Source organism: Ochotona princeps, chromosome 3, assembly GCF_030435755.1.
Source record: "Ochotona princeps isolate mOchPri1 chromosome 3, mOchPri1.hap1, whole genome shotgun sequence".
Classification (NCBI taxonomy): Eukaryota; Metazoa; Chordata; class Mammalia; order Lagomorpha; family Ochotonidae; genus Ochotona; species Ochotona princeps.
The window spans coordinates 28,489,196-28,515,650 of record NC_080834.1 but is presented as its reverse complement, the minus strand read 5'-3'; the positions used below and the strand labels follow the sequence as shown (position 1 = coordinate 28,515,650).

General features: G+C 48.8%; 1 protein-coding gene across 1 annotated transcript in view; it reads right to left on the bottom strand.

Annotated features, from left to right (window-relative positions):
• Positions 1 to 24,203: 24,203 nt before the first annotated feature.
• DSCAM (DS cell adhesion molecule) overlaps positions 24,204 to 26,455 on the bottom strand; it is a 526,318-nt gene continuing 524,066 nt past the window's right edge. The window contains exon 33 of the mRNA XM_058661256.1: positions 24,204 to 25,151. Coding sequence (XP_058517239.1) covers positions 24,799 to 25,151 — 353 coding nt within the window. The 3' untranslated portion in view covers positions 24,204 to 24,798. The remainder of the gene's footprint in view (positions 25,152 to 26,455) is intronic.

Genomic DNA, 26,455 nt, shown 5'->3' with positions numbered 1-26,455 from the left:
TTTTACATCGGATGGCTCACTCCCCAAATTCCACAATGACAGAGCTGAGCTGATCTAAACTCAGCAGCCAGGAGCTTCTTCAGGTCTCCCATGTGTGTGAAGGAACCCAGGAACCTTGGTTATTCTAGGCACATTAGTAGGGTATATTAGCAGGTACAGGAGCTGGATCTGAAACAGAACAGCCATGTCTCAAAATGGCACCAAACAGGATGCCTGTGCCATAGGCAGTGGCTTTACCCAGTATAACATAGAGCTACCCGCAAAGGTTTAAGCCACAAATAGGACATCTACCTTGAGAGTTTCTTCTTGATCCACAGAAGCCATGTTACTATGCCTTCACCTATTAGATGGCATGAGTGAATTTCGAGGAATCACATTTACAGGTACATGAGTCCCAGTCATGTGGATTCTATTCTCCTGACCTCACTGGTTCCTTGAAGACTGCACCTTCCAGCCCCAGCACCTTAGGAATCAGGTGCAACTCAGGAATTATGGGGGACACAATAGTCCAGGAATCTTGTCTTGGTAGATGTTCTTGGTCACTGCACTTAGAGGGGAGGGAAAGGTGTCAATGTGAACAGAACAGACATAGGTCTGAGATGCACTTAGAAGAGAAGCTTCAGCCAGCCCCGTGGAAGACTCTGGAGTTGGAATGCTTCACAGCCTCCCCACTGTCTCACTGTGTACTGACTCAGTGTTGGGCAACAATGGCCCTCCTGAGCCAGCATCCCTGTACAGTCCAGTAGTGTCTTGAATGATGATTTGGTTGTTTTGCAGTATCCCATGCATTCATATATTGGGATTTCATCCTGATGGTGCAGAGTCCACACTGTGGTCTCTCCAGCATCCAACAGACAAAAGTCTGGTACCCCTAGCATGTGTTGAGGGACGCGGGACAGCCTCTTTGATGGATAGTGTGGGTCAACCTTGCCCCCAGCCCATCCTGAATCTTGTCTCTACTCCTGACTCCCCATGGTCTGGTTGACAATGTTCAAGCTCTGCATCTTAGAACAAAAACTTTCCTTAACAGTCATCCCCGTGTACCTAGTGTGTGGCCTCCCCTTCTCACCAAAAGCTCCTTCCATGGTGTCCTGTGTTTCCTGACTTCTTCCTCCACTGGGACATCAAATCTCTTCTTAATCCCAAGAATGGCTGTGGAGGGAAGGAGATTGAGGCTGCAGTGTGGTTATCTCTGCCTGCCCAACAATCTACCTGGCAAACAGACCAAAATGATTACAGTGGGAAACACCTCACACCATCTGGGAAGGTTTTGAAACTCAAATCAGGGTTGGCTTTGCTCTGCCTGTTCTGTACCATGAAATCATGCTCAAGACAAGGAAGACGAACACTCCCACAAAGCTTGGGCCATTTTGGATATTGTAGCCACACATCACTCACATCTCAACCCAGTGCCTTCTGGCTTCTGCATCTCCATTGGACTCAAAGTCAACTTTCCCAAGAGTCCCCACATGGCTGTATCCAGTGGGTATCTCTCTCTCCGATTCTGAGTTGGTTTTTACCTTTCAGTTCCTTTCTTTGGAAACTCTGACTTGGCTATTGACACACTTCACCCTCCTGGTTCCCGTTTGTCATCTCATTCACAGTCTCTCTCCTCATCCCTCATTCACAGTCTCTCTCCTCATCCCTCATTCACAGTCTCTCTCCTCATCCCTCATTCACAGTCTCTTGTACTTGTCCCTATCCTTCTCTTTTCCCTGCTCTTTCCCTTCCACATTCTCATCTCTCTCTCTCTCTCTCTCTCTTGTTCTCTTCTTTGTCACCTGTTAAAATTCTGTTTTTTTCTGCCTAGCACTGCAAGTGCTGCTTGTGTGACTGCTGCTTGGGCTTCTGCTTCAGGATAGGCGTCTCTCTGTATCTCTTAACTCTGATGCACAGCTTCCCCTTGATTCTGGAAGCATCTGGATCTCTCAAAGTTCCCAGGGGCAGTGCTGTGGTGAATGGGTTAAGCTACTGCCTGCAATGCCATGATCCCCTCCTGGAGGGCTGATCTGAGTCCTGGCTGCTCCACTTCTGATCCAGCTCCTGCTTAATGTACCTACAAAAGCAGCAGAGGATGGCTCAAGTGTTTGGATACCTGCCACACACGTGGGAGACCTGGACAGAGTTCCTGGCTCCTGGCTTAGGTCTGGCTCAGTCCTGGCTGATGTGGACATTTGGGCAGTGAACTCTTGGTTGGAAGATCTCTTCCTTTGGTTCCCTGTATCTTTCTGTTACTCTGACTTTCAAAAAAAGTCTATAGAATGTTGCTGTTGATTTTAAAAACTGTTGTGGCCATCTGGGGAATGAATCAGCAGATGGAAGATACTCTGTCCCCTCTCTGTCTCCTTTTCCCATTGTCCCTCATGAACCTCCCTCCTTCTCTGTCACTCTGATTTTCAAACAAATGAAATGAATATTCAGAAAAGCAAAGATGTTCAGGCACCTGATAACACCCTCTTCTATCAATTTGTGGCTCATGGAGACATTACTCTTTCAGTAACCCTGAGGCTCCAGTGCACTGTCTCCCTTTTAGCTCTCATGGAAGCCACCAACCAGCTCCTCTCCTTTTGTCTGTTGAGTGTTTTCTCCATTCCTTTGGCCAGAGTTGCAACCAGAGGTGTTGATTTCTGAAACTCTTGCACCAAAAGAAGACCAAGCAAGAAGCTAAAAAATGCTGCCTAGATGGAGAGTGGAGCTGCTTTGTGCCTATGTTCTTGGCAAGAACTGGCCTCATACAGAGGTTCTCACATGCAAGCACACGTGTGCACAGCTCAGCTTCTCTCACACACATGCACTTTCACAGTTCGACCTTCTTTCAACACTGTGAAGGTTGATGGTGTCGTTGACTGTCCCGGGAACCGACGAAAAGGATACACACGCAGCACTGGGGAGGCCTTCCTTGAGATCCTCTTCCGGCGTGTCTTGGCTTTCCCGCTGCATCCTCCTCTTCTGCCTCACCTTTCTTCTTTTGCTCCTCACCCAACTCCCTTCCACAAAGCTCCCTCCATGACTTTCACCTTTTCCAGATAAACTCCTCTGACTTTTGGGCTGCCACCCAGGGTTTAAGCTTGCCAGTGGGCTCTGAGGTCACTGAGGGTGAGGCGGTGGTGCTCTTCAGCTGAAGAACCACCAGAGACAAGCTGGTGAGGAATGTCAACTTTATCAGGCACAAGTTAGAAGTTTTAAAGGTTAAGGAAGGGGAGAGGGCAGGAGAGTGTCTTCCAGCAGGCCCCCCCCACCCATCAAAGACACTGTAATTGACTATAAGGCACATCTATTTCCCCTGACCTTCTAGTCATGTCAGAGGTCACATTCCATGTGTAGGGCTGGAAGCTGTGTCTCAGGTCATGGGCAGGTAAGCTGTGAGCCACACCTGGCAGATATCAGGCAGAGACCTGGGGGCGATTGCCCACACTGCCATGTTCCTTCCCTGGCCCTCTTTGCTCTCAGGCAATGCTGAATACACAAAGATTATAAAAGGGCCACTATTGGTCATTAGAGCCTTGTCTGCTATGTTCCTGCAATGGAGCACCACCATAGAGGCAGTGGCTGAAATGAATGACTTTGGTCTAGCCTTGGGATCTGGGGAGACGACATCAGCAGACCACAGTGGCAGCAGAATTGTCTCTGAATGGGGATCCAGGCAGGAGAGGAGCTCTTTCTCCCTCCTCAAGTCTGATGTGATGTCAGCTTGGCTTCCTTGACTAGTTGAAGCATCACCTGGACTCCACCTTTATGTTCCATGGCATCTCCTTACATGCCTACCTTTGTCTAAACCACATTTCTCATTGGTTCACCAGTTGGGTTAAACTCAGGTCACCTTCTGCTCCAGCATGACCTGATTGGAATTGATTGCATTTGTAGGGAGCCTCTTTCCAGATAAGAGTCACATTGTGAGGTTCTAGGGCTTAGGACTTGTGTACAGGGAGTTGGGGAGATGGAGACAATGATCTCATAAGTCTATACCAATGCATGCTCTGGTGACTAAGTTTTAAATTCTATTTGCTCCTGAAGACAGGTGATATCAGAGTACATAGATTCCTTGTCATGGCCCTGGAGCCCATTCAGGGTTTCTGGATTGAGAATTTAGTTTATCTCTGGCATGGTAATGGCAAGGTTCTCTGGAGCAGAGTGTATGTGCTGTTGTGGTCATGGCATGGTCTCTTCAGGGGACTGTGCGCTGTGCTTTGGGGTAAAATACTGCCTGAGGGCTCCACAGCTTTCCCAGATGATGTGCCTTGTCCTCATTTGTGAACAGTAGTTTTTGAGGGTAATAATGGACCTCAGTTGCATTAGGAGCAGGCTCTGGGCTCAGCACTTCACATGTTAGTTAGTTCATTGATGTGAGATGTGGAACCTGAGGCTCAGGAAGACTCCTGAACCCCAGCAGCATAACAGCTCCTGCACATTGGGCATCTACTGGAGAGAAGGACAGAGGTGTAGCATGGGGGAGAAATGAAAGCTAAGACCCACCAGATTACCTGCGTACCTGCTCTCAGGTGTCCTGTTGGGCATCTTCATCCTGTTCCTCTATCTCCTGCTACTGCTCTGTGCAGCAGTGGTTGTCAAAGTGATGCACCCAGGCCGGCAATGGCAGCTCTTCACAGTACAGATTCTTAGGCCCCACCATGAGTCTTCTGACTGAGACAGCCTGAGGTGGAGGGGTCGGAGGCAGATGGGTGGGGCAGAAGCCTATTTGTCCAAGCTTTGCCATTCTCATGTTTCAGGAGCTCTGTGTTAATCCCCTGAGTTCATTACCTCTACCAAGCAATGGTTGAGACGTGCCAGGATTTTAAGTAGTGGGCTCCACTGGGAGAAGGCCTGTGCTGGCCTGAGGAGTCAACTCTCTCCACCCTGTTGAGGCCCTTCTCATCTGCCACCCCTCCATGGTTAGTCTCAAATCCTACTTATTTAATGAGTCATTTTACCTCCCATCAGTAGCTGCATTTTAATTTTGGCTCTGGAATTAATGAATGAAAATCCTGAATGCCTCGTGATAGGTACTCCCACATTTTCCAGGATGGCTAATTAGTTTTATACTTCCCCCAGAAATTCCAAGTCACGCATACACTTGACCTCCAGACATCCTGAGCACATTCCTTTCATCTGTGCCCCTGGTGAGGAGGGAGGGTCTTCAGTCTGGCTGTGCCAAAGCAAGTTTCATCTGTGTGCTATGCTTGCTGTCTGGGTCTGCAGCCTGGGGCAGCTGCCTCATCTGCCTCAGCCAGGTGTAGATCAACATTCAAGACCGAAGGGATGAAGGAGGCAGCAGGAGCAGGGTTGCCAATGCCAGTTCCCCACTGAAACCCTCATGGTTCTCGGTGCACATTGGAGTTTGTGATGGGAAGAGAGCCAACTTGTGCCTCCGATTGCTGGCCTGCTGGAGGTCTGACCTTCCACCTTGCTGGGAAAAAGGTCAAGGTAAGGCCTGGCCTGTGTTGGGGACTGGCTTTGTTAGCATTTTAACTTGGAGACCTAGCTGTACCACCTAACAGGGGGATTTTGGTTGGTAAGTGCTTCTCCCCTGCGGGCCTTTTTTCTGTTTCCTCCAGGTTCCCCAGTTGAGTGTTGAGTCATGTGTGGGCAGCAGTGGCACTGTCAGAGCCCAGCAAGCCCAGTGGCCAGAGGCTGGGTAGCCCAGCCGTCAGGAGACATTGGTCCTGGAGCCTCCACTGGCTTGAGTTCATGGCTCTGGGGCCCTCTGCAGCTTCCTTCCCTGTTCTGCTTCCACTTGCTCATCTGTGACTGTGATGCTGATGACATCTCTTTCCGAGGGCTAGTTCATGACACATAAGTATAAACATGAGAATGTACTAGAGGTTGAGGGTGGTTCTTTGCAGAGTAAGCACTAAGTGAGTGTAACAATAGCAAAGTAGATCAGTGATGCTGACTTGCTGCCTTAGGATTCTTCTCCTTCTAGCTGCCTGAGAGGACAGCCATCCTGGTGGAAGGAATGATTGAGGGCTTGCAGATGCCATTGTCCTGGTCCAGTGAGCACACCGTGTTGGAATCTGACCGAGTGAAGGATGTGGCAGGGCTGGAAAGAGGCTTGATGTTAGTAATCGAGTGGGTGGCGGCCAGTGCCATGACCACAGCCACTTTCCCCTTAGTGTCTGCTCCCTTGAAACACAAATGTGGGATTTATTTTAGATTTGCTTATTTATTTTTGTTTGAAAGGCAGATTTACAGAGGTAAGGAGAGAGAGAGCAAGAGCGAGAGGGAGAGAGAGCAAGTGAGAGAGATCTTCTGTCTGCTGTTTCCCTTCCCAAATGGCTGCAGCTTCTGGAGCTGAGTCCGTCTAAAACCCAGAGACAGAGCATCCTCTGGGTTTCCCATGTGATTGCAGGGACCCAAGGCCTTCATCCATCTTCTGCTGTTTTCCCAGCCCATAAGCAGGGGGCTTGGTGGGAAGTGGAGCAACCAGGTCACCAACAGGTGCCTATATGGGATGTCAGTGCCGCTTGCAGAGTGTTAGCCTCCATGCTGCTCCCCAAGGTGTGAGACCTGTGATAAACCAAATATTTGGAAAACGCCCCTGTGTCTGAGCCACTCCTATCCCCTTACTGTTGGCTCCAACATGTCTCCTTGAATCTCAGAGGCCTGTCATGATAATTTGCTTGTTGGATAACATGGGGAGTTTTATGCTGTGTTGCTGGCCTCCTGCAGTCTGACAGACAGGATGATGAGACGATGGATGCATCGTGAGTCATCCAGGAGACCGGAACAGATCAGCATCTCTGACTCTTGGCCTTGTGTTCCAGCTTCTAACCACACTCTTTCTAGGTTGACCAAATTTGGAGACATCTGTCACTGCAGTGTTAGTGGATGTATTGCAATGCCCGTCTTGTGGGAATGCTTAGAGTGATTGTCCTTTGATGAGCTTTTTAGGATCTACTGTTGTCCTGAAATGTTGTCCTGGGTGTGCAGACTGTGGACAGCTTGGGATGCCAGGAATGCCAGGGGCTAGGGACCAGATAGGGGTGGGCTCCATGGGGCCACTGCAGTTTGTTTTTCCAGATGAGTCTCTTTGCAGCCTTGATCTGCAAAGGATCAAATAAGGGGTTGCAGCAAGGGGTGAAATGGGGCTCACCCCAGAGAAATGTGTCTGCAATTTGCCTCCATTAAACATGTGCATGCGAATGGGAGAAATGAACAGATAAGTAGAATAGAGAATCTTTGCAGCCCTGCCTTTGTTCCTGAGACTGCGGGTCTGTGATCAGTTCAGCCGGCCTCCCAGTGTTGACTCATGGCTTCGTGGGGACTTGCTTACGCAGAGGATGGAGTCAGGTGCTGAATTGTCAGTGATCCCCAGCCTGCAGCTGGAGGTGGGGACAAGGAGGCTGCTGCTGCTGTTTGATGACTTCGTGTCCACTTGTTGGCATACATGTATGCCAAAAACCCAGCAGTTGTGTGGTTCTGTGTGTTTTCCAGACGAGCAAGTGTTCACATATGGATGCAAAGGTAGGAAAGTGTCACGGTTTTGCATGTTACCCCGACATGAATGAAAAGATGTGGGCAGAATCATGTGAGTTTTCTAAGATGTCATTCCCACTGGGGTCTGGGAACTGCTGTTCAGCCTTTGCTCCAGTCTCAGCCCCTGCTTACAGTCAGGGAACCCAGTCACACGGAATCACCTGTCCCGGGGGATCCTGGGGCAGAAGCCGTGGTTGAGCACAATGAGAGTCATTAGCAGAACAGGCAGAAGGCATGACAGCTTTTCAAGAGAGTTTAATCAATCCAAGGCCCAATGGGGGAAACACTGGTAAAACATTTTTTTAAAAATTCCTCATTAGGCTGGAAACATTTGAGCAGAGCAAGTCTCCATTTTTCACGAATTGCTCATTTGGGCCCAAGCCCAAGAGCACCCTTTGGCTGAAAATATCAACTCTAACAGTTCCTCGAGAGTCGTTAGTGGTAGCTCTGATGTTACGTATCTGCAAATACAGCTTTGCAAAACTTTGTTTTATGCCTTTGTCAAACCAATCGTTAAGGGTGTTGTACTACCATGGTTTTAATTATCTGTAATTACTTTATAATTTACTGTATGTGGGTGAAATGGCCATTTTCCCATTCAATTACTATTAATAGTTGTTTGTATTCCCACCAAAGTGGTTTTTTTTTTTTTTTTGGCTTTTTCCTTGTTAAACTTATTGTTAGGTAATGTATTGGATTTTTTTTTTTGTTATAGTGCAGATTTAAAATATGTTATCTCAAGAACTTAAAAAAAAAGAAAAGGAGAAAAAGGGTGGGAGGGAGAGGAACTCTATGTTCTTAGCATTGTATCTACAAAATGCACTGAATCTGTTAAAAACTAATAAAAAGTTAAAATAAAAAATTCAAAACTCCTCGTTGCTTGCCAGTGAGAGTGAACTTTCCTCACTCTGGGTATGTGAAGGGAGGACGTTAAATATTGACAACATCGAGTTTGCTTTAATGTAAATAAGGCATCTTAAGAACCTTCAGAAGTTCGATTGGGGAGATCTCCAAAGAAACTTTATCTGAGGTTTCCCAGACCAGATTCTTGTGTGTTCTAGCAAGCACAGGGCCTGGCACAGTCCATTGCCCCAATCAGCTGGTGGTTGCAATTGCTGGGTTGGTTCTGTTTTCAGGCCCGACTTCCACTGGAACCAACGAGTGCTGCAGTCCAGCCTGGTTCTGCCCAGCACATACTCGGCCCTCACATCAACCAGTGGGAGCTGCAGCCTAGTCAGAGCAACCCACAACTGCCGGACTCAGAATCCTAACCAAGCAAAGACAGGAGGCAGAACAAGTCAATCAACCACCTCAGCTATATGTTGGCAGCGAAATACGGGGCAAACGAAGACTCTATGATGGACTATGTCAATCAGTGGATTCTTCAATGACCTCATCGTGCCTGGAGTGGCAAGATTGGCAGCAATTCATAACTGGTGAACTATCAAAATCACTTAAGCAAGTTTCTCAGAGCATGCCCCACATCCGGGACCTGGGGAGGGTGGGAAACTGGGTGGGGTTTCTCCCTCAATATTCCCCTTAACCTCAGATACATGAAGGAAACAATATGGAAATAATAGTCTTACCCACTTTCCTATAGCCCTTGAGCCTTTTTAACGTAATTAACTATGTAAAGATTGTCAAAAATATAATAAAAAATGAAAAAGAAAAAAAAAGAACCTTCAGAAAAACAGCTGAACAAAGAACATGATCTCTTTGACCAATAGGACTTGTGTCTGGGAAGAGTCTCTTTGCGAAGAGAGCTAGTCCCCTGGAAGCCGCGAGCTGGGTGGACCCGCCTGCCACAAGGAGGCATCATTTTTCGTGTGCATTAGCCCAATGTTCACAGCACAGGTGTGGAGTGTTTTCCTTGCTCAAGAAAATTGATATGCACTTCCTGTTCATCTTGCATATGCTGTGGAACAGGTGGCATCAATCCTTGTGCACAGAGCTGTTGATTTTCTTCTTCAGTATTTATTTACTGAGAAGGCAAAGTATGTGCACATGAGAGACAGAGAGAGAAAGATCTCACGTCGGCTGGTTTGCTCCACAAGAACCTGCAGCAGCCAGAGCCTGTTCGAGCTGAGACTGGGACAAGCCGCTCTGTCCGCGTCTTGCTCGCAGGTGGCAGGGACTCAACCAGTTGAGCTGTAGAGCATATCCATCAGGGTCTGTACTAGCGGGGAACTGGAGTGGACATCAGAACTAGGATTTGGGTCCAGGCCCTCTGCTATAGGATCTGGGCATCTCAGGCTGCAGTTTAACCACTAGGCCAAACACTCACCCCTTCCCGCTTTGATCCTTGTTGTCCGAGCAGACCCAGGGTTTGTAGCTGGCCCTGACCCAACTGGATAACTCCTGTGACTCAGATCCTGGAAATGCTCCCTCACTGAGCAGCATCCTGCAGTCTTCAAAGGACCCTCACAAGCAGCTTCTTGTTTGAGTGAGGGTCCCCAAGCACACCCTCCTCTCACTGGCCTCTCCCCAGCCTGCCTGTGCAAAGCCTTGTGCTGTCAGCTCAAGGAACAATGCAGGAAGAGGAATCTGGGCTCATGGGGTATGATCCAAGTGTCTGCCACTCATCAGGAGCCTTGAGGAAGGTGGTACAGTCCTCCCACGCTGTCTTTGATTTAGCATCTGGGCTGCGAAGATGGCCTTTCTGGACAGCTGTGGTTGGAGATGGGGCTGGGGTTATGGGAAATCATGTCGGGTGCCTGGCCCATGATCAGCACCTACTCTACAGTGGCTATTCTGTCCCCTTTGGAGCATCTGCTCCAGAGGTGAGCAACAGCTGGAGAGTGTGAAACCGGGCAAGGGAGAGACACAGGCAAGCATCCCTCATGCATGGTGAGATCCTGCAAATGTGCAAGGAACACGGAAGGGTGGAATGTGCAGGAGTTACTGATGCAAAGAGGGGTCAGAGTGGAGTCTGAGCCACAGACAGAGCCAGACTGGAGGGACATTGAGTGTCATGGCCAGTGGTAACAGGAAGTCACCCACAGAGGTTAAAGGAAGGGTTAGTTGATTAACTTGCTGCTGCCTCAGGAAGATACATTTCACAGGATCACACAGAAGGGGATAGAGGAGACTCATTGGAGTCCTCGAGGACTGCTTGGGAGCAACATTCTTATGGGAGAGCAGGTGCCTGGCCAGGGCAGGGGCTGCAGGGATAGGCAGAAAGAGACAGGAAAAAGAGTTTGGGGTGCAGAGTCCACAGCACTGGGGATTATGGGAGGTGAGTTCTGAGGTGTCTTGGGGAAAGAGGGTTGATGAGATATTAGGTGCAGCTTAGCAGGAAATGAAACAAGAAGAGGAAGTTTGCTCTCCCCTGTGAGGGGGACCAGGAGGAAGAGCAGCCAGGAAGACGGAAGTGAGGCATGCTGTTTGCCTAGAGTTCCAGCTCCCATCCCTTAGAAGTCCATGGCCTTGGGGACGCGACTTCTGATGGGGGATGGGGAGTGCATACACACAGAAAGTGAGGGACCTGGGCGTGGTCTGTGTGCTCAGACTGAACGCATACGATGCACTCTGTCCCCAGCAGGGCTGAGGGCCATGTGCCTAGAGAGGGCCTGGTATGTTGAGGATTAACCACACATTCCTGGTCCTTGTAAAAATGGGCTGCCTGTGTCACATGCAGGAAACAGATGTGATTAGATGCAGAGTGGGCTCTCATCCTGTCCAGGCTGCAGAACAAGTTTACCTGAATGTCACAGGTAAATAACAACCCTGGTGCGGAGGCAGCTGAATGGGTGAGGAGCAGGTATCAGCCTGAAAAGTTTGGGCTGGACTCATAATTTCATCTTCTAAGGTGGGTTTGCCTCCTCCCTCTATCTCAAGTCTTCAAGCCTGGGCAAAAGAGAGGAAAACACCTCCTCTGTGGAGCCCTGCAAAGACAAGTGGCCACCTACAGAGAGCCTGGCCTGCAGCGGCTACATTATCATTACTGGGGGATGCAATGCAATACAAGCAGTTATCATCTGCACAAAAGAAAGACACCATTGGAGGAGTGAGTGTTCTGGAGTTCAGAAGAGAAAGGGGTCAAGTTCCTCTGAGTTAATCAGGAGTCTTTCCCTTTGGAGGCTGGGTCTGGAAGAAATGCAGGGGTTGGGATTCAGTGGCGACCTCGCCACACTGAACTGGCTACTCTTCTCAGAATCTGCTCCCTTGCACAGGACTGTGTCCGAGTGGGCCACAGGACATTGGCCCATGCTCTTGAAAGTGAAGCATAGGCAGCCAGCACGATCCTTCAGCTCCTGGGAGGCCCATGAGTGCAACCCTGTGTAGCCCAGGTGGCTGTCAATCTGTCACTCACAGTGTGACTGCCATGTGCTCCATCTTGCTGCTGCCACTAAGGTGGGATTCCTTCCATCACAAGCAGGGTGAAGGATTTATTCAAAACAGGCACCGCACATGTTGCTGTTTGTTCTCCTGGGTTCTGGTTCTGTCTTTGGCAAATGCTTCCTGTGGCTGTTCTTGGTTCAGAACGAATCTCCTTTCCCTGATATCTCCCCTTTTTAAATTTAAGACAGAAAGATGGTAGCCTTGCAGAAATGGCTAACTCTACTCCTATGATTATGTAGGGTCAAATCTTGGTCACACACTACACACATGCAGACTTCTAAAAGTACATGGAAAATGGAATTTAAAAGTTTACTTGAATGCAAACAGTTTTGAAATATATGTAGTATTTTTCTACTACACATTTTCATGAATGTTTAAAAACTATTGATTTTATTTTGAGGGGAATGGGAGAAAGAGAAACATTAAGCGAGAGTGCTGATATCAGATGATTCACTTCTCAAATGCCTGTAATGCTTGAGATTGGGGCAGGTGGAAGCTGGGAGCCAGGAGCTCTGTCCATGTCTTGTCCTATTTGCATCAGTGTTGGGTCCCACTTGGAGTTAGCTACTTGTGCTTGGTGTTGAAGCCAGACATTCCAAAGTGGGACACAGGCGTTCTAACTAGCATCTTAACTGGTAGGTCAAACAATGCCCCTCCCATGAATTTCGTCTGTAGATATGTAAGTTAGCACAGATGAACAGACGCTGAACAACCAGGTGGAAGAGACAACAGAATCTGCAAGATTTCGTGTGATGAGGAGAGGGCCTATTTGGGAAGCAGGTGCAGTTTTACTTCTCTTCACCTGGTCCACTGGAAAGGTGACTTCACTGCACGGCCATTCATAGACTCTTCCTGCCTTTTCCCATCACTTCAGAGAGGGGTCATTTATTCCAGAGACTAACAGAGCAGCCTCTCTGCTAGAATGAGACTGAGTGTGTTTGGCAGCCATAGGTGGTGGCCTCCTCTGGGGCATCCACCATCACGTTGGTCCACCCCAGCTGAGGGATGGTCTGCCCTCCTCTATGGCTTACAAGTGCATGGATGCTCTCACTTTCTCAGGGGCAGGCATGTCCATTGTGGGCCTTCCTGTGTCCATTGCCTCAATGCCCCAAGTGAACACCCGCTCGACTTGTCTCGATGTACTTCTGTCCCTCTCCCTTGCGGCAGCAGGTTCACCTTGCCTCCTATGAGACCTCTCACACGCCTTCTTTGCCATTTCTGCTTTCTCTTTTGGCCTTGGCCACAGTGTTTTTTCTCTAAGAGAAGCATGTCCATTAAAAATATTTTCATCTTTTCCTTGGGCTAGAGCTTATAAAAAGAAAAACCCCAGCTTGTCAGAACTTGACATCTTTCTGCTTCCTTTTCAAGTGACCGCATGATTCTGCTTTGAAACTGGAGCAGTGATCAGCCACAACTTCCAGAGGGAGAAGGTCTGGTGATGGGGGGAGGTGAGGAGATACACACATCATGATGCCCTTCAGGACCCTGCCAGGAGTAGAAGCAGGGAGATGCAGAATGAGCGAGCTGAGTGGAGGAGGACTCACACAGAGGTGTGGTTATTCATTTTGACACCCTAGGAGATGTTGGGTGACCATTTCTGGAAGGTTGCCCAAGGGAAAGCAATGTTGTGGAGGGTGATGAGCTTAGTGGAGCCGTAAAAGCATGTGGATGTTGAGGCTCGTCCACCTTGGTTTATACGATTCTGGTTAGCAAAGCGGGAGACAGATGATGGGCATGTTAGCGCCTACTGGGAAGACATTCAACATCAACAGAATGGATGTTTTCAGGATGAGGCAAATTTGGGTGCTTTGGTTGGCAAAGTAGAGAGAGCCAGTGCGCAGGAAGAGCTCAACCACAGAGAGAGACAAAGCTGAGTGCCTGGTGTTGTGTGGCCTCTTCTGAAAGTTTGGCTATTATTGCTTGCCACTTTGGTGATGCTGGGAGATGCTCTCCCTGCCCCAAGCCTTGTTCTGCTTCTGTAAGTCACTTGCAGGGATGGCACGTCTATTCCACAGCTCAGTCAGAAATGTTGGACTCTTTATTTAGAAGGATGACGCTTGGTTATGTATCTGAAAACACATGTTCCTTTCATTTTATATATTTATATATATATTTAACAATTTTAATATATATTTAAATGTATATAATATACACACACAAGTATATAAACTTGCCGAATAGCATGCAGTTAGTATCTACTAACTCAATTCAAACGTGTGCTGGGATGCCACTCTTTCTATTATCCTCATGTTACACATGAAGCAACAGAGCCAGAGAAGTTGCCATAACTTGCAAGAGCTTGGGGCTGGGAGGCAGCATGGAGCTTGGCTTGATGGTCTGTGCTTTCAGCCCTAAGCAATGTGGCCTCCTGCTGAACAAGATTTTAGGGAAAAAGTGGATTGATTGATCATTGACTGATAGGCTGAACGGGGACAAAGGAGGACTCCTGGTGGGAAGCAATCCAACGCAAGACACCAAAACACGGGATCAACAGACTACACGGAAGGATTGACTGGGACGGGAGGTGGTGCTGCATGATGCTCGGGATACTTGTTTGAGTTCTTGGATCCAACTGTTCCTGAGTCTGGAAAGATCTAACCTCAAGTGTCCTCTCTTGAGTAAACCAAGATGGAGTAAACGTCCACCCAGTTGATATCAAGGTTACTAACATGCTTTCCTACTTAAAGTCTGTTAGCAGAAAAGAGAGGGAGGGTGGGTTGTCACCCATGGTGGTCACAGTCCCTTCTCTAGATCATGGTGTTAGTTCCCCAGGGCTACTTTCACAAGCCACATCCACTGCCTAGCTGACACAACAGACCCTGAGTCCCACAGTTCTAGAGGCTGGGAGTCTGACAGCACCTGTTCGTTGGGCCACCTTTCCATCTTTCTGGCTTCTTTCAGATCCCAGCTGGCATTCCTCAGCTTATATTTGCATTTCTCCATCACTGTCTTCATTATCACATTATCACACTGTCTTGTGTGTCTAGTCAGTGTCTCCTCTCTTGTTCTCAAGACACCAGTTTTCATTGCGTTAGGGACCAGCTGGAGTGGCTGGGCTCTCTTCTGAATGAGAATGCATTGGTAAAGACCCCCTGCACAGAGGGCCTGGTATCCAGACCTCCACCTGTCTTCCAGGGAATCTGAGAGGTGTCCGTGGCTGCCTGTAGCTGAGGATCCTGCTTTCTCCCCGCCTGGCTTCCCATACTTCTACCAGCATTCAGGATGCCTTCACTCCCCCAGCTCTTAAAGGATGATCCTGTCTGAAAGAAAGGTCAAGTTCCTGACTTTTGGACTTTTGAGCTCTTTAGCAAGCTCTTGAAGTCCACTGTAAAGATAACAGTCCAAACACCACAGTATTTTTTTTTTTTTAATTGACAAGAGCTGGCTTTCTTTGAGAAACAAAAGGATCTGTGAGTTTCAGCAAGCAGACTCCTAGTGCTGAACACAGAGCATTGGAGGCATTTGCAGAATATGTGTGAAGGAAAGCTTTGCAAACCCATGCAAAGGGTTTTAGGAAAAAAGTGGAGTTCAGCAAGCAGGTGCTCAAGGAGCAGCTAGGCTGTAACAGAGCAGCTGGGAGTTGACTGGGAAGAGCCTCCACTCCCATCTCCTGCTTCCTCTCGGGAGGCAAGAATTAAACACAGAGAGGTTAGAAGAATCCTCAAGAAAGTCTGGGAGTCTCCTGGCCTGAGGCTGGGACGTGGGGCCCTGGAGAGGCAAATGACCATTGCTCAGGAAAGCATGAAGCTAGAAGAGCCCAGTAAAGACCTCAATGGCCTACATAGTGAACAACAGGTCATGTTGGACAAGAGCCATGGTCAGCATCACGGGCTTCAGAATACCCAAAGATAGAAGCACCAGCCCAGGTGCCCTGTCCTGAGGTGAGTGTGAGCCCTCTCTTCCGGTCCCCTCCGATCCCCTCCTGTCCCCTCCTGAAGGACTCGGGGAGAAGAGAAGGAAATCCTGTGTTGGAAAATCTGAGGCAAGCAGTGATGTGCAGGGACTACTTCAAGGGGTTACGGCCATGTGCCTGTTCTCTGTCATCCTTCCACTTCACGCTGGAGGGCCAAGCTGTGTTCATGGTGTTAATTTTTCATTTTTTCTTCCTGTTGTTGACTTTATTTTATGGCTTTTCATTTTTGGGGGATGTATAGTAACTGTAATAGAGACTACCATATCCAGATGTGAAGAAACAATGCGGTATGCATCTCCACTTTCAAATCAAAGATGGACTCCCGATGAAGCTGCTTACTCTATCTTGACAACAGGATACTGGACTCTCTGCCATTGTGCATACTTAAAATGTCAGGACACACTTAGCAGAATGATGGACTTTGGACTTACTATGAAATATTATATTGTAATGATACGGGGAAGTCAGTGATGGGGTGGAATGGGGATGGAAACTTCCAGAGCCTATGGAACTTAATCATAAAATAATAAATAAATTTAGTTAAAAAACAAAAAAGGTGGAACACTTCAGAAACAAGGACTTTCATTTATTAAATCTATTAAAATAAGAAATGAGAACACTTTTAGTGATCGGCATTAAACTTGTTTCTTCTAGGGTGATAATCCAACATCTCTTGAAGTGCAAGCCATAAGTGTTATTACTTACACATTTTTGGTAGAAATCTTTTAATAAGTGGCTTTCATTGTCTGCTTCGCCCCCCTTCCCTCCTCTTCATCTTCCTCCTTAGGTATATATGTCAAAATCATTAGTTGTGTAAAACAAACTGGCTCACAGGACGGACTGCATGGTTAAATATTTTACTGCAATCACAAGGTCTCAAATAAGTGTATGTAAAGGAAGAGCTATTATCAATATTTATTGAGGATCTATCATGTTGCTGTCAATGACCTAAGCACTTTGGATGCTCATTTTGTGCTCACAGTATCCCTAAAATGAGTTATTATAGTTAAAATTTTTTTTCTTTATGGGTGAGGAGATTAGCACGTAGGGAGTGACTTGCCTAGAGTGAAAAGCTTATCTAAGGGTTGGCCCAGCTCAATCCTGTCCTCTGACCCCGTGCTCTTACCCACTATACCTCACGCTTCCTGGAGGGTTGGTGAACGGGAGGGATGACTACAGAGAGACAAGCTGAGCCACTTCGTTAAGTAGCAGTATTAACTGCCTCAAAAAAAAAAAAATAATGCCCGTATGTTCGGCTGCTTTGAGCTAGTGTCATGATCTCTGTGAGTAAGGCTGCTTATGAAGAGGAAGATATTCATTTAGTACAGTTTTGGAGGTTCGTGGTGGTGCCCTGGCTTAACTCTTGATTGTATCACATCCTGACAGACAGTAATGGTAGGAGAACACGTGACAGCTAGAGATTACAACTGCGATGGGAAGCCAGTGGGAGGGAGTGGGGAGAGAGAGAGAGAGAGAGAGGAAGAGAGAGAGAGAGAGAGAGAGAGAGAGAGAGAGAGAGAGAGAGAGAGAGAGAGAGAGAACACCAGGTCAAACCTGTTGAAGATCCTGACACTTCAACTCTGCCACACTGTGGGAAGCTTCCCACATACCACCCGTTCCAGGACAAGCCATACCTAAACCACAGCCACTCTGCTGCTCAAGGTCTCAGAATGGGAGCTTTGGATGAAGTCCATTCTTTTTATTTTTCCATATCATTTTTGGTGCAAAGATGAGTTCATATAACTTCGAGTGAAGTGAACTCTTTTTGGCTCTCATTTGAAATAGTGTGCTGAGCCCAAGTCAACAATCTCTTGTCCCAGGTGCTAGAAATATTAGACTTTCCTTAGCAGGGAGCCTGGAGAGCCCATCAGTCACAAAGAAGGGAGTCACAATGGAACCTTAAAAGGAAGCCACACTGCAATTTCTGGAAGCGTGCTAAGGTTCTGCGTGTATCCTAGGACCTATAAATAGCCCGCCTTCTATCCTTGAAAGCCCTCACTGCTAGTCCCAATGTAAATCCTCATTAGGTAATAAACCCCACAAGGATTCTGTCATCAAAGACAGTGCTAAAATTGGATGCTTCCTGGCTGAGCCAAGCCCTGCTGAAGAAACCAAACCATCTTCTCTTCTTGGCTTCAAAACCCCAGGTGATTCGCCCAGCAACCGTACCTGTCAACCAGATGAAGCAAGCCCCCTGAGAAGTGTGCCAGCATTTGCAGTATCCTGCCATTTTTTCCTCTGGGAGAGGGGCTGAGCAATGGTTGGGGTGGTACTAGGTTGTAACCAGGATCCAGAAATTCTTTCGGGGTCTCCCATGTGAGCTACAGGGATCCAAATACTCAGCTCATTCTCTGCTTCTTTCCCAGGGAAATTAGCAGGAAGCTGAATCAAAAGCTGGGGTTCCAGCCAGTGTCCCGACATGGCATTCCAGCTTAAGCCACTGCACCACACTGGCTCCTTACCTGTCTTAATACATGAACATAAGATGAAATTCAGGGTGAGAGAGGGGAAGGGGTCCTGTAAGTCGGGGGAGGAGGTTGGATCTAGAGTGCAGAGAGCTGACTGAGGGTGAGAAGACGGCCCACCACACAGCATGTCTCACAGGGGCTGGTCTCAGTCTCAGCCTTGGGATTCATGTGCAGAGCTGAGAAATGAATAAGATCTACTGACCCTGCTGGGTCCAGCCAGGAGCAGTAGCCTTGGCCAGGGGGAGAGGCTGGGTCGCTCACACCAGGCAGGTCAGCATCTTTTCTACCAACAGAAGCAACTGCACCCACCCAAAGGACATCAGCACAGACCTAGAATTCCACCAACCCTGAAGTTCAAATGGAGCCCTGCCTACAGAGTGGCTCTTGCTTAGACGGGGCAAGGGAAGATCTGATATTATTTTCAACACCATGTGTTTCTCTGTAACACATAGATAAGTCTTCAGTTCCTGAAACCAGTCCCTCTTCAGTTCATCCCATAATCTTCCCTTCCCCTCCAAGACATTGAGCAAACAGGAGACAATTAGCTGGAGGAGTTTGCTGCAAAGCTTAACCTCTGCCTACTCTAGGACTAAATGTCATTGAGCATCCTTTTCATGTTCCACAGCAGAATTGCACCCTGGCATTCACTTCCTAAACATTTTTCAAACATGGTATTTACTAGTTTCAGCTGATATCTCTGCTACAGGGTAAGGGTATTAAGAAATGAATGAAATGTAGTCCTCCATCTTGTCCGTGCACACACACGCGCGTGCGTGCACACACACACACACACACACATTTTGAAGGGGCTCAAATAGTTTTCCAGTGAGATTGATGCTGAGGAAAGTTATTTCCTTGCTGAGTCAGAAAGGCTTACAGACCTTTTGGACTCATCTGTGGTTTGCGGATGTCCTAACCACAAGTCCTTGCATGGGTTTGTACCATGAGTGGTTGAAGCAGCAGGTGCCTGAGCACAGCCTCTCAGTATAGTTAGTTCTTAGTTTTTGCAACTGGATGTGCCTGGCCAACTCTCAACCCTCCTATGGGCTGCATCATTCAACAAATGCAGTTCTCACACTCTGGAGAATGGGCACATGAGGCAGCTGAATAGACAAGGGTGGATCCCAGAGAGTTTTGTTAGCTCACAGGCATTGAGAATGTGCCCTTTCTGCATGCATTGTCGTCATTTTGGGGCCAGTGCAAGGAACTCTGAATCCTCTTCTTGCTGGGCACATCAGTACCTTGCCCTCACCTTAGAGATCCAGAATGAGCTTTAAAAGAGAATCAACTGGAAAAGATAAGCAGAAGTTACAGTGAGACAAGGCTGTCCTTTCATCCCATGAATGAATGGTTAAGGGAACAAGTAGGGGACTGGACTAAGGAATCACAAGCAAATCTAACATCTGGCTCTTTCCCTTTGCACGTGCAGAGTTCATTCTTGAGACTGGGCCAGGACAGAGTCACGTCCCGCTGGGTTGCAGGCTGTGGCTGCAACCATTAGGATGTGTTGTATCTGTGTTTTGGTGTGGGCAGTGGTCATGGACAGAATTGTGTTGCTCCCGAGGGCAAGGGCTGTTGCTGCCTGTCAGGACCCCTCGCCAGCACCCCCCCCTCAGGTGCTGCACCTCCTTTGTAAGACCTTTGTTGTTCCAGCTCAAGAAGCTTGCAGCACCCTTTTCACAGACTGCTGAGATATGGCTCCAAACAAGCCCCAACGAGAGGTCTTCTCAGTCTCTAACAGAACCACAGAAAAATGAGCCAACACTGAGTTCAGCATTGGAGAGCATTATCCTCAGGTCAACACAGAGCATACTTGGAAATGACCAATGATCTGGCCCCTGCCTGCCCGGGTGACAGTTTGAGCCTAAGGTCCCTTCTAGATGTCTCTCCTACCCAACGTACATGAGTACACGTCCCAGATGCCTTTCACCCCAAAGGCACAGCATGACCCTCTCCAGACAGACAGCAATGAAGGCTGGGGAGCATCACCTTTGCTACATACAGGGGGCTTGGCAAAGCTTGAGACTTGGAACAGACATCCATTTTCGTGAACACCACGTCCTTCCCCCTCGCCACCCAAGCTTTAACGTTTATCTATTTGAAAGTGAGATTGAGAAGGCAGAGAAAGAGAACCAGCATTCACAAGTGCCAGAAGCCCTGTGAACGGCTCACGGCCTGAGGTCCGAGCTGCAGCTCATGCTTCTGGGGAGTGTGGACTGGTGCTGGAGTTGTCCACGTGGGCCCTGCTTTGACAGCAGCTGTGGCGAAGCTGAGGGTTTTTCTGCTCTTTCTTTCTTTCTTTCTTTCTTTCTTTCTTTCTTTCTTTCTTTCTTTCTTTCTTTCTTTCTTTCTTCCTTTCTTTTTTTTTTAATTGAAATGGCTTGCCGCAGCTGCCTGGTGCCTCCTTGGTCAGAAAAGCAGCCTTCGGTTACAGCTGAGCAAGCAGCAGGAGAGTCAGTTCTTACCATTCCCCACACCATGGAAGATGCACCACGGTGCAGGTGGCTGCTGTGTGCCACAGAAAGTTTTGATGCAGCGAAGGCGTTCCCAGCTTAGGAAAGCCCATACATTGATTTCATCTATTTAATAAACAGTTGTAGGATGGCTACTACACACTGTTCTAGGGACTGGATGCACACGGAAAGAATGCCAAGTGTTATATCCTTGACATTCCAGATGGCAGATAATGAACAATGGCAATTACAAATCAATGAATGGCAGAATTAGCAGGAAGTAAGAGAATGGACTGAGAGCTAGAGCAGAGGTAGGTGCGGGTGCTGGGAGGCTAGCCTAGCGGATGAAACAGGTGTTTGTGGAGGGCCTCCCTGGGGCTGAGGATGGAGGGAGCTGAAATACCTTGTCCCTGGACCACCCAGATTGTTGGAATTAGGGAGGGTATGGAGCCAGCGTGCCCATGTCTGGGGACACGGGCAGGACATGGCTGAAAACACCTGCCCAGCCTTTGCCTGAGAGGTAGAAGTTCTTCCTACTCCCATGATCAGCAAACAGCTTAACCCTTTTCCCATTGGGGAAGCACTATCTCTAACCTCAAGGCTCTCTGTTATGCTAGGAAGAGAAACCCAGATTGTCGCTTACTACAGGAAGTGCATCAATGCAAGCAGCCCTGTGGCGGCCGCGTGGTACTGCCTCCCTCTGGCCACACTTATGCTTACAACCCTCCAGGTCACCCAGGGCAGGCTGAGGTCCCTTGGTGTTCTGTCCAGAGCTGCTGTCTGATCATATCGCAGCCCTGACCTGTCGGCGACTCTGTCAGTCCTTGGGTTGCTCCAGGGCTCTGCCTTTATCCGCTTTCTCCGCACGCAAGCAAACATCCAAGCAAAGAGACCCATGTGGTACACAGATCCGAGTTAAGGTTCCATTAGGGATTGGGACATCTGTGTTTGCAAGGTCAGAGTGACCTGCGGGATGAGCAAGAACCCTGGACTGCTGGTGGTGGTCGGTCTTCCCAGGGCCTCTTTTGAGAACCAGGGTATTGCCTAGGGCACGTTCTTCAGGAGATTAAAATATGGACATTCCCTTAGGTTCCTTTAAGCCTTTCTAGGGCCTGGCTCTTGGATTCCCAGTCTCGGGCCAGTCCTGAGAGGCAGGGAGCCACAGCTGTAAATAGTTTTGTATGTTTTGGAAAAAGTAAAAGACCTCCAAGCTTCCTCAAACACTGCACAGAACTTTGGTTCGATGAGCGACTCAGGGACCACAACGCCAGATCAGAGGGGCTGTGTGTGGCGATCTAACACTTTTTTGACAAGGAATTTTTTTGTGTTCTAGGATGGAATCAAGCGTTTCTCACAGAAAGGGTCTAAATACAATGAAGGGGTCTAGCTCGTGACGAGCTGCACGTTATCCCACTATTTCAGCATCCCACACCTCCACCTTTCCAGCGTCTTCTCTTCCTGGTAGCCATGGTGGAGGGAGCTGCAAGACCGTGGTTGGGCAGACAGGTGTGTTAAGTGGAGGGTGCAGGTACTGGCTCTGTGTGTTCAGGGACCACCTTGCTTGCTTCAGGAAGTGGAATTTATCACATGGCAAGCCAAGGAGGAAGTCCCAGCTGCGGCCCCAGTCACTATTGCTTCTTTCTCCGCAGCTGCTGGTGAAGAGACCAGGAATTCTGCTGGGTTTCAGCATTCTAAGGCAATCTGTTTACAAGCCCGGGCTCCCCGGATGGCCTTCCCCGGACAAATGAGATGACGAGCAGGTGGTGGTGCAGAGGAAAACGCACTCCTGGGGTCAACAGGGATCACTCTAATGCGCAGCAGCACTGCGGTCTGGATCTCGGGCACCTGCATGGACAGTCACATGAGGCCACTGAGAGGCCAGCAGGCCAGCTGCCTGACGCAATGCTTGCAAGCTGATGCCTTTGAATGCATGTTTCAAAGGGAGCTGTCTGGAAGGCAATTCATGCCAGAGACGGACTTGAATGCAGATTTTAAATTTTTGTATGACTTGAAGGAAAAATTATGAAAGAAGTGAATTTCTAAGTTTGGGAGATAGGAACATTTTAGACTGATGTGAAAAAAATTTATTTTCCCTCCAAGAAAATAAATTTTTTTTGCATGGTAAACAGCAACAACAACAAAAATGGCTTAAGAAGGTAGGAGCAAGATAATACTGACACAGTTGGCTTGTGCTGCTATGACAAGGGAAAGAGGCACGTCTCATGTTCATGAGCTTGTCTGGTGTTTTCAGCCAGCAGGTCCTCCTAGGCCGTGTGTTACGTCACAGAACTCCATGGTCATGCAAGGAAGGTGGGAGGGGATGAGGCAGAAACAGGAGGAGAGAGAGCTGCCGGGAGGGAAGAAAGCTGTGTACGTGTCTGAGGCTCAGGGTCACAGCTAAGATTCGTGTCTGCTGCCGGCCTGCAGGCGAACCTGCCGAGAACATGGAAGGTGGGAAGGCCTGGTGTTCTCTGTTGCCTTAACCTGGGAGGTGCAGCAGCCACAGGCGTTTAGTTAATGCCAGAACTCTGACATGGAGACCGCGTCCTCCTTTCCTCCTGGGGACGTGAAGCTGGGGCCCACCACACTGTTACCATGGGAGGAATGTACTGTGCGAGGGGCCTGGGGTAAGAGGGCAGTTCGTACTGTGGATGAGCAGGCTCTGTGTTAGCACAAGCCCTCCTAAGTCACCAGACCAGAGGAAGGATAGTGGCCACTTGACACTACTGAGGACTATCCCATGCTCTGCACCAGGGCGGCTCTGGGCAGAAGGGGGGTTGCGGACTATGCACATAGGAGTCCTCAAAAGGTTTATGGAAAACACGCTAGGAAAAAAGAAGATAACAAACAAAAACTTGCCCCCAAATGAACGCCTTTTAATTCTGTTCTCCATGAATGTTTTGAAATGCCTTTGGACATGCAAATGGCTTATTGCAAATTTAGATGCCAGTTCCGGTGAAGGGGGCCTGGTTGACCTCTCTTGAGCGAGATGGGGCTGAGTGTGGACCTCTAGGGCAGTGGTAGGCATTATTTTCTTTTGTGGGCCTTACAACCAGGCAATGAGCAAGCACAGCCACGTGATGTGCAAATGGACCCATGTGATACGCAAGTAGTCACGTGGCCTTGTTGCAATCAAGCTTTGTTGAGGAAAGCAGCAGCAGTTTTAGGGAGTCAGCTACCGGGCTGCAGTATGCTGACTTCCTGTCTAGCCAGAGGGCCCGTCACCACGGAGCACAAAGGAGCAGAGACTCAAGATGGCCTCATTGAGCCACTTGGGCCACCCCTAGTGGTGTCAGGGCCACTCCGGCTAGCCCTTGGCTGTGCTGGAGGCCACTTGACACCTCCAGCCTGTGGACAGGAGCTGTCCCTTCTTGGCTCCTTCCAGCACGATCCAAGGAGTTCAAATGTCAGGATCCTCTCTGGTTGCTTCAAGTGAGTTCCAGGGTCCACCCTGGTGCCCACAGGAAGCGGGACCCAGCCACAGCCATTGGCAAGCGACAAGAGAAGGAGATGTCGAAATAAAGACAGATGACCTTTTCTCTTTTATTTCCGCTTAGACAAAATGCAGAGTGTCTCGTTAAATTAAAAAATAAACCAAAGAGAGAATGAAATCGACCCCCCCCACACCCCTTCACTGTCGGCACTCATCCTAATTAACAACAGAAGTTCAAATCGGGGAGCCAGTTTCTAATGGGAAAGAAAGGTGTGCGAACATGACTAAAGCTGTCCCCTGCCCCCAAACCAAGGTTCCTTTGAAATCCACAAATAGACTGATGCCCTCCTCTTCTGTTTTCTTGCTTGACTCTTGTGTGGTCGGACTCTCTAGCCAGAAGGTTTAATTAGGTCCCCCATGCACTTTGTAGAAAATCAGTAAAAATACAGTAGCCTGTGAAGGTCATAAAACTGGACTTCTTTCCCAAAAAACCAGATGCCCAGACGGGTGGAACTCACACTCAGACAGAAAAAAAGCACGACAGTCTTTGCACTGTCTGTGGTCTCAGTGTTTTTTTTTTCCTCTCTCTCTCTTTTTTTTTTTAATATATTTTGGCAATTTTCTTTCATTATAAATATTGGAATTCCGTAAAAAAAAGGTAGCTTTGACTGAATGGTTTAAATCGTATTTACAATGGCGCCGCAGTCATGCTGTCTGCTATACCAGGGTGTACGACTTGGCGTATGGGTTGTTTCCTTTCAAGTGGCCCCGAGAGTCGAGCAGTGATTCCTGGGAGCTGCTCATTTTAGCTGCCTGTCCCAGCTCAGCCCCTTCCCGCTGAGGTAATGTGGCCACAGCCCCCTGCTGCCACGACTGTCCCTCTCTCGTGGAGGACGTGGCGGAGGAGGCCTCCATCGGGATGGGCTCAAGGACCGTGGGGCGCTTCAGGGTCCGACTTTTCTGAGGTTCCAAGCATGCTTGTCCTAAACTCAGGTCCCTGCTGGGGCCCGGACCACTTCGGTTTAATAAGAAGTCCATTCTAAGGTATGGAGGCAGATGGATGAGGTCACCTGCGAAGAAAACACAGAGCATGCGTTAGCTTCTTCAGTCACTCAAGCATGCACACAGAGTGTGGTGACAGGAATGCCACTGCCTGCAGGCACATCTTTCCAGAGGCGGCATCAGCAAGGGCCACAAAGGCAGGGGGACCCTCTGTGCACTCTGCACTGCTGGGCATGAAGTGCTGACTTCTCCACGGTACATCGCCTCTTCTTTTTTGACATGCATGCATCTGAAAAATGCAGGGAATAAGAACCTTCAAAAGACTGAAAACCAAAGAAACATATACAGCACAGACAACCACGTCCACTGGGGGCAGCCTGTGGCAGACAGGACGGCATGTGGCACTGCACGTGCTGGAGAGCCACAAGCTTGAGAACACGGAGCTAGGGGCGCTAAGAAGGAACAGCCAAGAGCTGGCTCTCGTCTTGGTGACTCGGCAAGCTGCGTGACCTTGGCCTGCAAGCTGCGTGGCCTGGGCCAGCCATGTAGTTACAGCCTTTGAGGATGAGCTCAGGCGAAGACAACACAGCAGATGTCCTCTTGCAGGTGTTGCCCAGCTGCTGGGCCTGTGCATCTCTGGCCTGTCTGTGCTGTCCACAGATCTGTAAGGGTGGCCGATACCAGAGTGTCAGCCTTTCTGCTTCCTTCTCACTCTGTTTCCCAGGGTGCCAGGTCTCCTCCTTCCACAGCAATTGGTGCCGGGGCTGTTTGAGGGTCATCACCCGCATCACTGCACACCTGACTGCTGAGCCAGTGACCAGCCTCCTGGCCTTCTCCTGACCACTGCTGCCATGCAGGCAGGGGTTTCTCCAGTGCAGAGAATTCCCATCTGCCTGGCTGCAGTCCCAATTCTTCCTACCCCATCACCCTCCCACAGTATATGAATCACACAAATCCAGCTGGGTGGACCCTGCCTTGGAATCTCTAGGGATCTCACACTAACGATGCTTCTCTAACTCAGGACTCCCCTCTCTTTTACTGCAGAATACAAGTAGACAAGGGTATTTGTGCAGCATGCCAGATGTGTGCAGGTGGTTCTTCCTGGCCAGCTTGAGGCTGAGCAGCTCCTGTAACACCTGGCATGCCAGGTTAGAAGTTCTGACGTGCAGCAGGAGCTGGGGATGAGCAGTCCTGGTCCTACATAAGACCAGGTGGGAGGACAGGACCTGCAGGTGAGAGATGTGATGGTGTGAGCTGAGGGGCAGCTATGAAATGAGAGAGCTTTATGCAGGTGGCTCAAGAAAGATGTCTTGATACCAGATTGGGTTGCTGGAAGTGAAGGAAGATTCAAGATTGTTCCTTCCAGGTTTTA